The sequence below is a fragment of the Tyto alba genome, unplaced genomic scaffold (genome assembly GCF_018691265.1).
Source record: "Tyto alba isolate M040663 unplaced genomic scaffold, T.alba_DEE_v4.0 Super-Scaffold_27, whole genome shotgun sequence".
Taxonomy (NCBI): Eukaryota; Metazoa; Chordata; class Aves; order Strigiformes; family Tytonidae; genus Tyto; species Tyto alba.
The window spans coordinates 22,064,028-22,076,892 of record NW_024881301.1 but is presented as its reverse complement, the minus strand read 5'-3'; the positions used below and the strand labels follow the sequence as shown (position 1 = coordinate 22,076,892).

The 12,865-nt window shown below is 47.0% G+C and overlaps 1 protein-coding gene across 1 annotated transcript in view; it reads right to left on the bottom strand.

Moving 5' to 3' along the window:
- Nucleotides 1-9,342, bottom strand: part of SCGN (secretagogin, EF-hand calcium binding protein) — a 29,477-nt gene extending 20,135 nt beyond the window's left edge. The window contains exons 1-2 of the mRNA XM_042798107.1: nucleotides 9,228-9,342; nucleotides 8,447-8,517 (exon numbers count right to left, since the gene is read on the bottom strand). Of these exons, the coding sequence (XP_042654041.1) occupies nucleotides 8,447-8,517; nucleotides 9,228-9,300 (144 nt within the window). The 5' untranslated portion in view covers nucleotides 9,301-9,342. The remainder of the gene's footprint in view (nucleotides 1-8,446; nucleotides 8,518-9,227) is intronic.
- Nucleotides 9,343-12,865: the final 3,523 nt, after the last annotated feature.

The following is a 12,865-nucleotide window of genomic DNA, read 5'->3' as shown; positions in this document are numbered from 1 at the left end:
GGTGCAGACCAGTAGCATCCTCTGATTGCTTTACCATTCCAAAAAAATTTAAAAGGTTGGAAAAACCTTTGCATGTCATCTGCATGATTTTTTCCCCTTGTCCAAGAAAGGACATGAACTGCAGACTCCTGACACATTTGCTGCCTCTGTAATCTGATTTTGGAGGTCTGCAGCCTGTGGTGGGGCAGCCTGGGCAGGCTCCAGGGCAAAGCCAGGACAGTGGGGCGGATGGCTGGAGTTGCTGAACCCTCCCTGAAGGCTCAGGGAGCAAATTCAGTACTCTGGCTTGTTTAGATTTTTGTTCATGTATGTCTTTGCCTCCAAATTAGGGCTGTGGCATTGCTACAGAGGGGAAGAGACATTGGGAAGCTTGTGAGTGCTTCAGCAGGAGCTTCACACCCAGACAAGAGCATGCTCCAGAAACAGAGGGAGAAAAGTATTTGGGCAAAAGTACTGTATATGCCATATTCCAGGATTTATGGAGCTGAGGCAGGACTTTGCTAGCCAAACATGTTGTCCCCAGTATTATTTGTGCTGGTGCAATGTCCTGGGAGCCCTAGGAAGGCTTCAGGAGGGGTCACCCCAGCTCAGACTCCAAGCCCTGCTCAGGAGAAAGGAGATGGACAGAGACGAATAGCAAGCAAAGCCAGTCAGCAGGGAAATAAAGAGTAATAATATGGGGACTATTAAAATTTTTTAAAGCCTTGTAGATACAGCAACCAATTACTGTCATGTAAGTATGTTAAGCAGATTTTGTTTTCAGTAGTATTGGTGGTTTGTACAGATAAAATTCAGGTATCCCTAAAAGGGACAAGCTAACTATTCACAGGTAAGAAATTAGAGTTGAGATAGTTTCTGCAGGCACGGCCTGGGCAGGGACCCAGCAACCAGCCAGTGCTGGGCTGGGGCTGAGCTGGGATGCCAGGACAGTGAGGGGCTGCACTGGGGGTACAGGGGCCCCCTCGCTGCCTCAGCCACCCTATGATGAGGTCGCTGAGGAGATGCCAAAGGTAAAAGCTTAGCAGCACGCTGGTCAAGAAGCCTTTTTTAATTCTCTGCCTTTGGGCTATGACAGATATTTCCTTGCCTTCCAGACTGGGCAAGTCTTATGATGGAGAAGGAGCAGGAGAGCAAGAAGGGGAGACCTGTAGGCAGGCACACACAGGGACGTACGGCATTTACATGGAAACGCACATGCTGTGCTGAGTGCTGTGGCCACCAGCTTCCCCAGGAAGTTTGTTTTTCCTTCTTTCCCTTTAATCATTAACTTGATGTCCAACTACAGACTGCAACAAGCAGGGAAGTCTAAAAGCCAAGCACGCTCTGCTTTCAGATGCCTCACACTCAATTTATTCAAGTGCTATGAATTACAGGGGAAGTAATAAAAAAAAAAAAAAGAATAAAACACCACCTTTCTTCTCTGGAAAGCAATTGTACAAATAGCACGATACAAATTCATGCCTCTTGTCTCTACAAGCTGGGACAAGGGGAAATGGCAGCAAGTAAATGGCTGTAGCTGAACACAGCTTTTTTCATGCTGTCTTGACTATGCTGCCTGTCTCGAGCAGCAGATCACTCCCCAGTTTCAAAGGTTTGCAAAGCTTTCTCAAGTGTTCACTGCGTGGGCCAAAATTTTGCAAACTTGTTAGCAGCTAGATAAAATTTCCCTTTTGTGAACATTTAAATAAACACTTATGCATCCTTTCTGGTAGCTGTCTGTACCAGGAGGCCTTTCTTGTCATCTTGTCAGGCCTTGTTTTCCCTGCTGCATGCACCTGCCTGAGCTCCTGGAGGAGAATTTAATCAAGAGGTAATAGCCCTAATTGACAGAGGAGCACAATTTCCCCTGAATTACTGCCTACTTAAGTCAGAAACATCTACAGAGACAGTCACGTTTAGCATCAGTCAACACTATAATGAAAAGGATTCCCTGCCACAGTCTGGAAAACATGCCTGAACTAGGACTTGCCTCCAATTTCACTCAAGGTTGGGCTGAGGAAGAACGCTGTTGCTGGGAGAGCAAGTGCTGGCAAGAAAGTGTCCTGCAGCAGAAGCAAAACCCCAGCAGTGACTTCCTGATGCTTATTTAAGGGAAATAACCCCCAACCCTCTGCTAATTTCCATGAAATATGATCTTCATTGGACCATAATGACAATGGGAGCTAGCCTGGAATGGAGAGATGCTTTAACCCCTTTTCAAGTTGCTTCATATGACTTGTAAAGCTTCAGCTGCCCTGGCCCCTCATAGGTTGGATGCTGCGTGGTTTCCAAGAGCCACTGCATGTTCTGACTGTCCAGTCAATGAGGAAATCCTTACTACATACCATGAAGAGAAGGCCATGTCATTTTTGTTTAAAATATTGCTGTGGCTTTGTTCATACATTTCTCAGGGTTAAGGAATAAATTTATTACTATGGATGCTCTTCCACAGTTTTGCAAAGAAAATTGTCTCTGCTTCAAGTTGCCGTAACAAATTAATTTTATGCTTTCTCCTTCCATGTCCAGTCTTCATGTTCCCTTTTGCAAAAACCTTTTAGAAGTATTTAGCATCACAAAGGTAATCTGTTTTTTAATACTGTTTGTAATAGTGGAAAGGGCATGTTCACATTTTTTTTCAATCTTCACAGCATTTAATTTCTTTGTCGTGGTTGGTTATGACTTTTTGGAAACCTGGCTGTAATCTATCTTCCTTGTTAACCCATTTATTTTATATTGTCACTCTCTTTGCCTCGTGCTGTCTAATTACATTTTTGTTCCTTAAGGGATCCGTGTGCATGGCAGCAGCTTGCCTTGATGAAAACTCAACTATGAGTCATTTATTTTGGGGGGTAAAAAGTGAATGTACGGAGGAGCACTGTGGAGCCTTTCCTACTTGATGAAAGGGGACATATCATTTAATTCCTGCTGATCAGGACAGTCTTGTCATAAATTGATTTTTTTTCCCCTTCTTGACATGATTTTTGGAAGCAAGCCGCTATATTGATAGGGTATAAAAAGCAAGAAGAAATGTAAGTGACTATTATAGCCTGTTTCTTGAAAAAAAAAAATGAGGCTTATCTGAAAATGCTGGCTTGAGCACATGTTTCTCCTAACAATGTTTCAGCCAAATTTGATAGAAGGTCAAAGGGTCCCAGAGATATCAAGTTCCTACAAGATCTATGAAAATAAATTATGTTTGCCAAGAAGGCTAGTTGGAAAACAAACTCAACAATTATTACCATGCCAAAAACCCCAGAGTACAGACTGGAGGTCAGCAAAGACCAGATGAGACATCAGTAATGTACACTTTGACCTTAGAAGACCTTTGACCTTCTTTTGGCCAAATATTTCTTCTTTAAATCCCATAGCTTTAAAAAAATGAATGACACGAATGACTTCATTTCACCCATGCAGTTGTACATTGGATTGCCTGTATTAGCATGGGATTTCATCCTGCAACTCCTGGGCCAGCTTCTCATCTGGGACAATCTTGCTTACTTAACTGCTGTGCTATCACTTAAGAATTTGGCCCTGTGTTTTGGTTAGGATTTACTGTAACCCTGCATGCTACAATAGATGAGTGCTTAACCTGCCATTCCGTATTGTGTTTTGCTTCTTTTTTTTAGCTTTCATCAGCAAATATGTGGGAAATATTTTTTCATGTAGGAGACACCAGCATCCAACAAAGGCTATTACAGCCTTCCCTGTGCCATCACAGTTTTGTGGTTAGGCTTTGGACAGGTTCTTTGTTCTGCCCTTTCCGCTAGGCTGAAAGTTTTTTGACATGCCTTTGGGCAATGAAAACACATCGTGTCTGTTTTTACCCATAGGCATGTTGAGTTTGCATTTAGAAATACTTCCAGGCACTTGCAGTGCCCTGCCTTAATGTGCAGGAACAGAAATAGGAACTGGTCAGACTAATCAAGGCTGACAAAAGCTACACCTAAAGAAATAAGTGTATTTGGCAATAATCAGAATCATAGAATGGTTTGGATTGGAAGGGACCTTAAAGATCACCTAGTTCCAACCCCCCCACCATGGGTAGGGACACCTTGCACTAGACCAGGTTGCTCAAAGCCCTGACCAACCTGGCCTTAAACTTTATTTGAATGACCATCTATCTGCTGCACTCCTGACCGTACTAAGTTAAGCACATAATTTAGATATTTAAATAGACAATACATTGTGCAAGGCAAAGATGGAGTGCAAGAGTAGCTGGAGGCTGCTCATTTTCTTTGGAAGTAAAAAGCAAAGACAAATCTTTTATGGCTGATCAGGGTGATCTCCTGAAGATCAACTTCAGTCCCTTCCAGTCATAACTATACAAGTAGTTTAGAGGCAGGGGGATTATAACAAGGCTAATACCTGTCTTGCCTGATTAAATTTACACTTTAGAAATTTTCACATGCAGACTCTTACACACTTACAGTTAGGTGAGGGCAACTGACTTTTATCTGAAAGTGTTCTGTCTAATTTTTGTGTAATTTAAGCAAAGTGAAATACCTTTCTGTGAAAGCCCTGCAAGCATAATGGCAACATGCATTTCCCTCTGTATCTGCCCAGACAGCATTGGTTCTATGGAAACTTTCAGTAATTCAAACCCACATTTTATACCTATTCATCTATAAACCTCTTCTTGTCTAATTATTATGAGAATATACATAGAGCTTCATTAAAACTATAGCAAAGAGCAAGCAAGGAAGATCCTAAATGATCTCTATACAGAAAGAAAGATGTACAGCAATGTAAGAGAGAAAGGCAGGGGCTATAGCTCCTGCTCCAATAAAATTACTTCCTCAGTAAGAAGTAACTTTTTCACAAAGTTTCTACCTCAGTATAAAATCTTTTAGAAGATGCATGGAAAGGTGTCCATAATGTAGAAGAAAGAGGTTTATGAATGAGCAGAAGAGAGCACAGGCAGCTCACAGCAGCCATGCAGCAGCAGGTTGGAAGCTGGAGGCTCAAACAGTTAGAGAGAAGTCACAGGAGTAATAACGGCAGCAGAAGAATAATGCCAGCAGTTCCCAAACCTGTGCAGGTATGTGGCTGAATTATCCTCAGTCTTGCCTCATATCCCCCAAACGAAGCAAACCACAGAAGTACATCCAGCTGATGGAGAATTTATATAAACTTTAGTGTCGTAAATCACCGAAGCTTTATGTATATGTAGCACACAGCTGGAAATCAAAGTCATTTTCTTAGAAAGAATTAGAATAGCATAGCATAGCATAGCATAGCATAGAATAGCATAGCATAGAATAGAAGAGAAGAGAAGAGAACAGAACAGAACAGAATAGTTCAGTTGAAAAGGACCTACAACAATCATCTAGTCCAAAAGACCACTTTAGGGATCACTAAAAGTTAAAGCACGTTATTAAGGGCATTGTCAAATTGCAATGGGCAATTGCTGGAGGAAGAGAGACAGAAAGCAGCATCTGGGATTTGTGTTGGTTTATTGTAGGTCTACCTCAGTTGCAAAGCTTTCCCTTCAACCCCCCCAAAATTCTTGATGGCTCCACAAAAGATGATGAATTAGCATCCCTCGCTGGGTGGTATTTCAAGGTTCCTTCATTGCTCAGAGCCATCAGGAAGAGCTGTGCCTCTCAGCTTCCCGATGGGCTCCCTTTTGCATTGTTTTCCCAGCTGCTCCCATCCCCTGGCATTTAGTGTCAGCTGGGGATGCTGCAGAGTAGCTGGGAAGGAAAACAGAGCTGAAGGACTACAGTGGTCATTAAGAAAAATAACAGCTTAGAGAGTGCAGGCTGAAAAAATATAATTATGAAGCTGTTCACTATTCAAGCAGAGACAACTTCCAGTGTTGATAACATTATTTATCACTTGTAAAGCACTTCAGACACAGTCACTAATTAATCCTTGTGACACATCTGGAAGTTATGTTAGTGTATTACTGTCTCCACCCTTTTACTGTGCAAGGAAACAGAGACGTTAAGAGCTCAAAGAAGAAGTAAAGGTCAAAACAAACACTAAAGCAGAGAAATGTTCAGTCCCAGCTCACCGCTTGGACCAAGACAGACACTTTCTTTCTGTAAGATAGTTAAAACCAGTGCAAGGGGGATCCTTTACTCCTCCCACTATAAACACAAGCCTGTGCAACATGAATCACGTGAAAAAGAGAAAAACGGCTCAACGTTATTAGACAAACTCATCGCAGAGACCTTTGTTTACTCCAGCACTACAGGTGATTCCCATAGCTTGGGGAGAGGGGTGGGGGGGCCGCTCTCAGCCTCCCAGGACAAAGCTCCCCTTGGGTTTTGTGCCACAGAGGCAGGCTGTGCTGCCTGCTGCCCGCTGGACAGGAGACCATTTTGTCCCAAAACAACCATAGGAACCGAGATCGGGCTGCTGGCAAAGGGGAACAAGGCACCACGTCATCTTATCACTCAGGGTAATACTACTTGGGCAGAAAGACTGCCAAAAGTAGGCAAGGAAACCAGGGGAGAAACCCCAAAACGCTTGAGAGCCTGTTTGGGTGCCTGACAGTTAGTGAGCACTGTCTTCCAGAATCAGTTTATTTCTTCTGTTTATTAGGGAGAGAGGGAGTTGTTCCTTCATTCAATTTCTGTTAAGCTTTTCTTTAAATGGCAAAACCTAGACAGCAGAAGCAAAGGAGATGCAAGCTAGATGAGGGTGCTGGTTTAAGCTGGAGCCACCTGCGCAGTGATTTCTGGTAATCAGCGAACTGTTCTTGCTTTCTCAAAGCAGAAGGGTTCATTGCCAGAACACCCTCATTGTGCACGTCCTGTGTGCTGATACCTACCACAGCAGAATACAGTTCACATCAGTATCAGCAGGACCACAAAAACTGCTGCAACACACCGGGCTTGCAACCCAGCCGGTGTGACGCTGTCTTCAGAATCTCACGTGAGGAACGTGCAAGGGCAGCTATGGGCCAGAGTGGGGCTGGAAGTTTCCTCTTGACCTCTCATCATTAAGAAGCTGCCTACAGCGTGAGAAAACCCGGGCTAAACCTCGCGAGCAACACTAAGGCCCCACTTGGAGGTCCCTTGCTTCAGCAATCCGCTGCAGAGTCGAGCTCTGCAGCCTCATTTTAAGCCTCTCCTTCCACATTTCATGTTTGCTGTCACCGGTTCACTTGAGCGTGCTTTGCACTGGTGTTTCAATACCCCAAGACTAGCATCTCCCAATTTCATCTTTTGTTCCTCAGTAAACGAACGTGACCTTTTCAATTGCTCTTCAGATCAGTTTTTCTGTGGCCCTGATGATTCTTAGCACTTATTGCTGAATCTTTTTTGATTCGCTTTAAAGTCATTTTACATGCCTATCTGCTCATCTAACTGTCCATGCTCTAGAAAGACATTTCTGCAGAAACTGCCAATATTTCAGTACAAATTTACTTGCAAATTAAACAAAAACATGCTTGAAAAAATACTCACAGCTTCTGGTTTTTTTTTTTGTTGTTTTTTTTTTTTTTTTTTTTTTTATCATAGCCCCAAATATCCAAGAATCCTAACTGGCTTGCAAATATAATCCTTATTTTACATTTGATACTCATGAATTTATGCCTTTTATCATCTACCTTTTCTCTCTTCGTTAATTACTTTTTGCTTAAAGGAATTGTTTCATCTCTGGTTTTTGGCATACCCTCTCCTTCCATTTGGAAGATGCTTACTCCTGTTCTCTTGCTAGCTGGGCACATTCTGGGTAGCAAAAATATTAAGCCTGTTAACAGAATATATTCTTCACATACTTCCAAGCAGCTGACCTGAGTGGCAGGATTTCTCCTTCACTGATGGTGACAGTCAAAGGCAACGTATGACCTCGAGCTGAGGAAACCAGCCCTTGTAAATTGTTGTGCAACTTCTGGTAGAACTGAGATGCAGAGGGTGAGAGAGGGGAAATACTGCCAAAAACAGGAAAAGAAACCAGAGGATAAACCCAGAAATACTTAGGAGCCAGGTCTTGGCCTTAAGAGCAACAGAACTGACTCCTGTTTGGCTTCTAGCCATTTTCAGCAGTACAGACATACATCTCCTTCCTAAAAAACTTTTAAAATTAACGACAGTATATTTGTTAAAAATTGACCCTGGAAAGAAACCTATCATATTAACAAGACTAATCAGCACTCATCTGAATAAATCGCCACCGTTGTCCTCCCCCTCGCCCTGCCAGACCACGTGCCGGTCCTTTTCCATTTGTTGCTGTTCAACCGCACTAAATGACTTTCCCTCCACGCTCCCAGCCGGCCCCTTCAGCCGGTGCCAAGCGCAGTCGCGCCACGGCTGCAGCCGCCGGACACAAATCAACTGATCAGACTTCTCAGGTGATTGCACTCGTCGCCACGCCTGCTTAAACAGGAGAAAAGCTCTTTTCCAGGGGGGAAGGCTGGGGAAGCTGGCGATCGGACGACGACAACTACAAACCAGCTCTCAGCAAAATGACCTTTCTGCCTGGACTCGAGGCACAACTAACGCGGTGCGGTACTTACTTCTGGTCCCAGTTTCTCCAGGAGGTGATGAAAAAAATTGTCCAGCTCCTTCCCTTCTATGTAACCGTTGTCTGAATGAAGGTCAAATATATTAATGGTCAGGTGGCACCGCCTGTGCTCTGGGAACCGTGTCCTGGGATGCGTGGGGGGAGCCCAAGGCTGCGTGGTGGGTGGGCTCAGCTCAGCTGGCGGCCCTGCCTGCCCACTCGGGGGGTTGCCTGATCAATTTGGTCAGTTCACGTCTATGAGGGGGCCACGCACAGCGTCGCGGAGCCCCCGTAGGAGTTTTCTTTACAGCAAACTTTTTGGGAAAACCCACCACAAATTGGCACCGCAAGAGGGAACAGGGGAAGGAACGGGGAGGTGCTGAAAAGGCAAAAACTTTGGAGTGGCAAGGGAGAATTTCAGATTTGATATTAGGGCATGAGGCGGAGGAAGAGGGGGGCTCTGAAATGCCTGCAGGACCCCATGGGTGAAGCTCGGACATGCTAGCAGGCACCCACTCGTGCAGGCACCCATCCCCACGTGCAGCAGCCCGGGTGCCCCACACTGCCCCCACCTGCATGCGTGCCCAGACGGGCACCCACCCAGACCGTCGCCCTCCCCCTCACGTGGCACCCACCCGCGTGGGCAACCCTGACGTGGCACCCACCCAGAGGGGCACCCGTCCACCGCAGCACCCACCCGCGCGGGCACCCTCTCTGGAGCACCCACTTAGGCGGGCACTCCCCCGTGTGGTCTCCCCCCACCCCACGCGTGTCCCCCCGCCGGCCCCACTTGCCGTCGGCGTCGAAGCGCCGCCAGGCGCCCAGGAAGGCGGCGGCGTCGAGGCGCCCCGCGGCGCCGCTCTCCATGGTGCTGCCGCCCGCCCCACGCAGCTCCCACGCAGCCCCCACGCAGCCCCGCGCAGGCTCTGCCCGCGGCCCGCCGGCGGCCCCGGCTTTGAGGGCGGCGGCCACGCCCCGGGGGCGGCCCCGCGGGGCGACGCGGGGAGGAGGGTGGGGGGGAAAGGCCCCCACGCGTGGGGCGCGGCCCCGAGGGGCCCGCCCCGCCGCCTGGCTGCCGGCTCCCACCCGTTGCGGGTGCCTCGGGTGGCCACGGAGCAAGGCCCGTGCCTAAATTAGGGTGTGCGTGGACACGGGTGTTGGCAGGACGGGGCTCAGCCTTCCCACGTAGGTTGGAGAAACACCCGAGGAGCCCACAGCCACCGCGTGGGAAGAGCGGTGCACCGCTTACAGGCAACAGTTAACGTTTCAGAACTCCCCGAACGAAGGCAAAAGGGCTGGAGGGAAACGTGAGACTTCGGAGAAGAAGTGGGGTTTAGGGAAAAAAAAAAAAAAAAAAAAAAAGAATAAAGTTTGCTGAAACTTGTAGCCCTCCTGCCTCGGTTTATGGAAGCGAAGCAGCAGCAGGCAGCGGTCCCTCACCTTCTCACCCCCGCCAGCCGGCAGGAGCGTTTCCCTGGCGGGAATGAGGAGCCACGGAATGAAGATGGATGGAAATCTGCACTGTCTTCCTCCTCTAATAATAGTCAAAAGAGGAAACCCTGGGGTTCTAGTGTGCTGACAGAGAAAGGCCGGTATTTATATTCATGACGGTCCTGCCTGGGACTGCATCTGGCTTGAGTGTCACCTGGACATTCCTCTGCAGTGATTTCAAGTACCCGGGGCTGGGCTCTCTGCCTTTCTCTGCGCTCCCAGAACCATTTCTAGCAGCTTTATTATCTCCTTTGAGATCCCTTACAGATAGTTTTTTTCCAGGCTGCTTGTGATTTAACATCTATATATATTTCCATTTTATGCAAATACTGATTGCTTTAAAGACGCTCTCAGGAGCAGAGCAGAAAAGGCTTTTTAAAAGTATTTAATGTTTGCCCTGAGCAGGCTCCTATCCGATCTAAGAACAAGCAAACAAAACCCCCAAAGAACTAAATGTTACGCCAGAAGTATCAGCTCTGCAAATTACATTCTCTGGGGGAGATGGCACCCGTGGTGTCCAGCTTCCCCAGTGTGCCAGCGAAAAGGGGCCGCTGCGGAGCTGGTGCCGTCCGGCGGCAGCGTGGGAGCGAGCGGCGCGGGACGGGGCTTCCCCGGGGCGCAGCCTGGGCTCTCCTTCCAACCCCAGAAATAAACACGTCGTCAAGATGCTGGTGCAATGGAAAGGCTAAAAGCAACCCCCCCCGGCTTTCCTGAGCGTGCTCAGGCGGGGGAACCCAGCACGGGAGAGGGGTGTATCCTCAACAGGTAGCAACAGACCGGGAAGTCTAAATTTCCTGCACAAGTCCCTTGCTGGCACGACGAGCCGCTCCACGCGTTTCCCTCTGAGCCATCCTTGCCCCACTGCCAGAGGACATTTCTGGCCCCGGGGTGATGGATCCCCCGTGGAACCTCTCCTTCAGGCTCTTCTCCCCAGTGCTCCCCACCTCAGCTCCCCGGCAGCGGTGGCCTCGCGTGCCCTGTGGGTGCTGCCTGAGCTCCTGCGTGGGGTGACGTTACCAGGAGCTGCTCCATGGCACGGTGGGGCATGCAGGTCAATTTTTTGGCCTCATCTCTCTTCCCAGGACGCAGAGCCCAGCTGCCTCAGACAGGGAGCATCCGGATCCAGGCTTTTAGCAAAGAGTTGCCCGTCATTTTCTAGGGAGGTTTGTAACCCGGGTTTGGGAAGCATCACCATGGCTGGTACCAACAAGGTACCTTGGTAGTATGATCATGGCAACTAGATTCTTACTAAAAATATTCTTAACGAACCTAACTTGAGCAGAAACACTACCCATGTTTTGAAATACTTACAAGGGGAAGCACCCTGCCATTCGACAGGGACAGAGACAACGAGGTTGAGTGGGAATGGATGCAAAACTCGGGGCATTGAGAAAACCTTGTCACAGCTGGGTGCCCCCCATGCCCTCACAGGAGGAGGAGCAGGCAAGGGGCATCACCTTATTTAAACTGCCAGTATTCAGGACCTCACACAACCTCAGTGAAACCAGGTCCAGGTTGGAGGTTACAAAAAGGACCTTAAAGCTTAATGGACTCTCACAGAATCTCATCGTTACTTGTGCGTGAGGGTGTGGATGATACGTGTCCGTCTGTCTGAGCATGCCCGTCCTCCCACGAACCCCCAGTGCCGGCAGAGAGAGGTTTTGCTTTCACACAGCAGCAGAGAGTGCTTGCAAAGGGGGAAAAAAGGAGCAGAGATGATGGCCTCCTCTTCTGTTTGCACCAGCTATGCATTTGCTGCCCCCCCAAAACCCTCCACCAATGTGCCCTATAGATACAGAGGCCACCCCACAGACGCACAGCTGAACGGCTCTGCCACACCATGTATCATACAGGATGAATTTGAGGGTCTTAGGAGAGGAATTGCAGGAATTTAGCTCAAAGTGACTGGAGCCAGGGAAGCTGAGAGAAACCCCAGCCCACGGTGAGGACCCGGCCACCCCGCTGCATGGCTAAAATGGGGTTCAGTTTCTTCGGTTGCTTTAGGTGACTCAGTAAAGCATGAATGAAAAAAACTAAAACCAGCTAGCTCGAAGCAAATTTTACAGGTATGGCAGGGCATTCTGCAGGGCACCATAAATAAGTTTGAGGAGCATATTGAACTGTGGATCTACTTTCATTAGCATTAAAGCAACAAGCTGAAGATAGCTGCTGTGTGTGCAGCTCACGTACCAAACTCAGCAACTGCTCTGCCTTGGCTTATTTCCTTGAAGGAATAAATAAGAATTAGAGGTAGGCAGTATTTTAAAAACGAGGGAATGCTTTTGATTAAGGAGTTTTCCTTTGGCTCCAGCTTTGCGCTGTGCAGTAATGCTCGAGGTAGAAGATATCAAATTCATGTTTTGAAAAACTGAAAATAATAAAAAAAAAAGCAATTGAATTATTTTGCTTCAGAGCATTATAGAATTTTAAAGATACATGTTTTGAAAACACCACCACTGTCCCATTATTTTTTTCTTCAGTTCAGAAATGGCTTTAATGTAATAATACTTGACAGGATGATTTTTTCCATTAAGGCTTTGTGATGGCAGATCATTAGTTTGGATGTTTCTTTTATTGGTTTATTTTCAGATTATGGCAATTAGACATCAAAGAATAAAAAAATGTCTTTTTTTTTTTTTTTTTTTAAATGTGATTCTGGGTGTGTAAAATAGCTTCGAAAAAATGTAAAAATAGCTAATTTTCTAGAAAACTTGTTTTCTCTGTGATCTGCAAGGCTCCTGAAAAATGCAACCAAAATTTTGCAATATAGGTAAGTAAGACTCACTAGGAAATGGAAAGAAACTTACTCCCAGTAACTCTTCCCTCCTCACAGCTCAGACAGTCTCATGTTGGTGGGTGCCAGCCCTCACCCTCCCATTCAGGGAGCCCCTGACCCAGCTCCTGCACCTCCCCAGGCTCCCTGACAGGTGCTTCTCTTCCA